Genomic DNA, 4,323 nt, shown 5'->3' on the forward strand with positions numbered 1-4,323 from the left:
ACATTACCGAGCCTCCTTGTCTAAGTTTTAGATGCTGTGTTTGTTAAAATAAGTAAAATCAATGAAAAAAATAAAGCATTTAGAGATTAAATTAGCATACCAACTTGCTGATCTAAATAACCTGCACCCAAGTACAGCGATAACATTCTACAACACCCCAGTAGATACCAATATCGCTTGTTATCCAAAAATGTCATGCATAGTTTCATTCGATAGATGATAACAGTAATTATAGCACTACTAGGGTTGTTTCCTAATTGCTTTTTGCACCCTTTTACCAAACCCTAGTGCCGGCAAACATTGCAAGCCCGGACATCTACCAAATGAAAGGGACCATTTGGCCCATTTAACCCTTTAGTTCCGCAAAAAAACATCTTAATTGTTGGATTTATTTAACAGCTAGTGGTTTAGCAACACCCTTACTCTGTCACAACGATCAATTCTGATATCTCTGATTCCATATAAGAGTCATTTATGGCTCCCAGAACTTTTTCATGTATCAAGCTAACGAATGAGATAAGATTTGTATGGAATCATATGAGATCTGTATGAGACGTGTACTTAGAACTAACAACACGGGTGGGTTTCCAGTATTATTTTTGTAATGGAAACTACATATAGTATCTACACCTCACCAGCATTATTACTCGTAGGCCGATCACCAAACGCCAATAATTTCAGAACGTAACCGGACACAGCCACCAGAGCACCCACGCCAGCTATAACTGGAGCCAGTTCACTCATTTTGTCACCTGTTTCTGTTTTAACCATATCGTCTTCGGAAGCTCCTGTAGTGGTCATGCTACCAACATCATTTTGTTGCGCATCAATATTTGTTGATGTTGATGGATTTTGATGTGAAGTGAAAGGTATCTCAGTGATGTTAACAGTTGAGTTATATTCACCGAGTTTACTAATCCGCGCTGAAAGATTTCTCTTTTTAGCCTCAGAATCGGTTTCAAAAGAACCATCTCGGACATCTGCTGATGAAGAATCCACGATTGACGTTGATAATCTCATGAAATGTGGGCTTGTTGAAGAGTTCCTTTCATCAAATTGTTCTGATCTGAACATGCCTGGGTTGGAGCCTTCAAAGTGATTTCTTTCTGCTAAAATATGGGATTTTGTTGTCGGACTAGTACTGGACTTGTCAAGTTCTATGTGTACTGATTTTGCTGTTGTCGTTGCTCGTGTTGTTGATGATCTTATCGTTTTTGCAGTTGTTGTTCTGACTATTTTTACCGTTTGTGTGGCTGTTGATGTTATTGTTGGTGTCGTTGGTGTGCTCACTGCCGATGTTGCTGTTGGTTTTGTTGATGTTGTTGTTGGTGTTGTTGAGAGTATGGTCGTTGATGTTGTTGATGTTGTCGTTGGTGTTGTTGAGGTATGGTCGTTGATGTTGTTGATGTTGCTGTTGGTGTTGCTGAGGGCATAGTCGTTGATATTGTTAATGTGGTCGTTGTTGGTGTTGCTGAGGGTATGGTCGTTGATATTGTTGATGTGGTCGTTGTTGGTGTTGTTAAGGGTATGGTCGTTGAAGTTCTTGATGTTTTCGTTGGTGTTGTAGAGGGTATGGTTATTGATATTGTTGATGTTGTTGTTGCTGGTGTTGTTGAGGGTATGGTTGTTGATGTTGCTGATGTTGTCGTTGGGGTTGTTAAGGGTAGGGTCGTTGAAGATGTTGATGTTGTCGTTGGTGTTGTAGAGGGTATAGTTGTCGACATTGTTGATGTTGACGTTGGCATTGCTGAGGGCATAGTCGTTGACGTTGTTGATGTTGTCGTTGGTGTTGTTGAGGGTATGGTCGTTGATATTGTTGATATGGTCGTTGTTGGTGTTGCTGAGTGTATGGTCGTTGATGTTGTTGATGTTGTCCTTGGTGCTGTAGAGGGTATGGTCGTGGATGTTGCTGATGTTGTCGTTGCGGTTGTTAGGGGTATGGTCGTTGAAGATGTTGATGTTGTCGTTGGTGTTGTAGAGGGTATAGTTGTCGACATTGTTGATGCTGTTGTTGGTGTTGTTGAGGGTTTTGTCGTTGATGTTGTTGCTGTTGTCGTTGGTGTGGTCGAGGGTATGGTCAATGATATCGTTGACGAGTTCGTTGGTGTTGTTGAAGGTATGGTCGTTGATGTTGTTGAAATTGTTGTTGGTGTTGTTGAGGGTATGGTCGTTGATGTTGTTGATGTTGTCGTTGGTGTTGTTGAGGGTACGGTCGTTGATATTGTTGATGTTATTTTTGGTGTTGCTGCGGGTATGGTCATTGATGTTGTTGATGTTGCCTTTGGTGTTGTTGAGGGTGTGGTAGTTGATGTTATTGATGTTGCCTTTGGTGTTGTTGAGGGTGTGGTAGTTGATGTTATTGATGTGGTCAGTGGTTTTGTAGAGCGTATGGTTGTTGATATTGTTGATGTTGTTGTTGTTGTTGAGGGTATGGTCGTTGATGTTGTTGATGTTATTGTCGGTGTTGTAGAGGGTATGGTTGTGGATGTTCCTGATGTTGTCGTTGCGGATGTTAGGGGTATGGTCATTGAAGATGTTGATGTTGTCGTTGGTGTTGTAGAGGGTATAGTTGTCGACATTGTTGATGCTGTTGTTGGTGTTGTTGAGGGTTTTTTCGTTGATGTTGTTGCTGTTGTCGTTGGTGTGGTCGAGGGTATGGTCAATGATATCGTTGATGAGTTCGTTGGTGTTGTTGAACGTATAGTCGTTGATGTTGTTGATGTTGTCGTTGGTGTTGTTGAGGGTATGGTCGTTGAAGTTGTTGATGTTGTCGATGATGTTCTAGAGGGTATGGTTGTTGATATTGTTGATGTTATTTTTGGTGTTGCTGCGGGTATGGTCATTGATGTTGTTGATGTTGCCTTTGGCAATGTTGAGGGTGTGGTAGTTGATGTTATTGATGTGGTCAGTGGTTTTGTAGAGCGTATGGTTGTTGATATTGTTGATGTTGTTGTTGTTGTTGAGGGTATGGTCGTTGATGTTGTTGATGTTATTGTCGGTGTTGTAGAGGGTAGAGTGGTCAATATTGTTGATGTTGTTGTTGGTTTTGTCGTTGCTATTGTCGTTGGTGTTGTAGAGGGTATAGTTATCGATATTGTTGATGTTGTTGTTGCTGCTGTTGAGGGTAAGGTCGTTGAAGTCGTTGAGGTTGTCGTTGCTGTTGTAGAGGGTATGGTCGCTGATGTTCTTGATGTTGTCGTTGGTGTTGTTGGGGGTTTGGTCGTTGATGTTGTTGATGTTATAGTTGGTGTTGTTGAGGGTGTGGTTGCTGATATTGTTGATATTGTTGTTGGTGTTGTTGAGATTATGTTCGTTGATGTTGTTGATGTTGTAGTTGGTGTTGTTGAGGGTATGGTTGTTGATATTGTTGAAGTTGTTGTTGGTGTTGTTGAGAGTGTGGTCGTTGATGTTGTTGATGTTGTCGTTGGTGTTGTTGAGGGTACGGTCGTTGATGTGGTTGATGTTGTCGTTGGTGTTGTAGAGGGTATGGTCGTTGTTGTTGTTGATGTTGTCGTTGGTGTTGTTGAGGGTATGGTTGTTGATATTGTTGATTTTGTTGTTGGTGTTGTTGAGAGTATGGTCGTTGATGTTGTTGATGTTGTCGTTGGTGTTGTTGAGGGTACGGTCGTTGATGTGGTTGATGTTGTCGTTGGTGTTGTAGAGGGTATGGTCGTTGATGTTGTTGATGTTGTCATTGGTGTTGTTGAGGGTATGGTTGTTGATATTGTTGAAATTGTTGTTGGTGTTGTATAGGGTATAGTTGTCGACATTGTTGATGTTGTTGTTGGTGTTGTTGAGGGTATTGTCGTTGATGTTGTTGCTGTTGTCGTTGGTGTGGTTGAGGGTATGGTCAATGATATCGTTGATGAGTTCGTTGGTGTTGTTGAAGGTATGGTCGTTGATGTTGTTGATGTTGTCGTTGGTGTTGTTGAGGGTGTGGTCGTTGATATTGTTGATTTTGTTGTTGGTGTTGTTGAGAGTATGGTCGTTGATGTTGTTGATGTTGTCGTTGGTGTTGTTGAGGGTACGTTCGTTGATGTGGTTGATGTTGTCGTTGGTGTTGTAGAGGGTATGGTCGTTGATGTTGTTGATGTTGTCATTGGTGTTGTTGAGGGTATGGGTGTTGATATTGTTGAAGTTGTTGTTGGTGTTGTTGAGGGTATGGTCGTTGATGTTGTTGATGTTGTCGTTGGTGTTGTTGAGGGTACGGTCGTTGATGTGGTTGATGTTGTTCTTGGTGTTGCTGAGGGTATGGTCGTTGATGTTGTCGATGTTGCTGAAGATGATGTGGAGGGTATGGTTGTTGATGTTGGTGATGTTTTC

At 41.6% G+C, this 4,323-nt stretch overlaps 2 protein-coding genes across 2 annotated transcripts in view; both read right to left on the reverse strand.

The window, feature by feature from the left end:
* Positions 1-543: 543 nt before the first annotated feature.
* Positions 544-2,781, reverse strand: LOC142355578 (uncharacterized; the record flags this gene model as incomplete). The annotated part of the gene is made up of 1 exon (XM_075407693.1): positions 544-2,781. A coding segment is annotated over one exon (2,157 nt), but the record flags the coding sequence as incomplete, so codon positions are not given.
* Positions 2,768-4,323, reverse strand: part of LOC142355577 (uncharacterized) — a gene marked incomplete at its 5' end in the record, with an annotated part of 1,968 nt that continues 412 nt past the window's right edge. The window contains one exon of the mRNA XM_075407692.1: positions 2,768-4,323. This exon is cut by the window's right edge and continues 412 nt beyond it. Within this exon, the coding sequence (XP_075263807.1) occupies positions 2,782-4,323 (1,542 nt within the window).

This window comes from Convolutriloba macropyga, unplaced genomic scaffold (assembly GCF_964194025.1).
Source record: "Convolutriloba macropyga unplaced genomic scaffold, txConMacr16.3 SCAFFOLD_4610, whole genome shotgun sequence".
Classification (NCBI taxonomy): Eukaryota; Metazoa; Xenacoelomorpha; order Acoela; family Convolutidae; genus Convolutriloba; species Convolutriloba macropyga.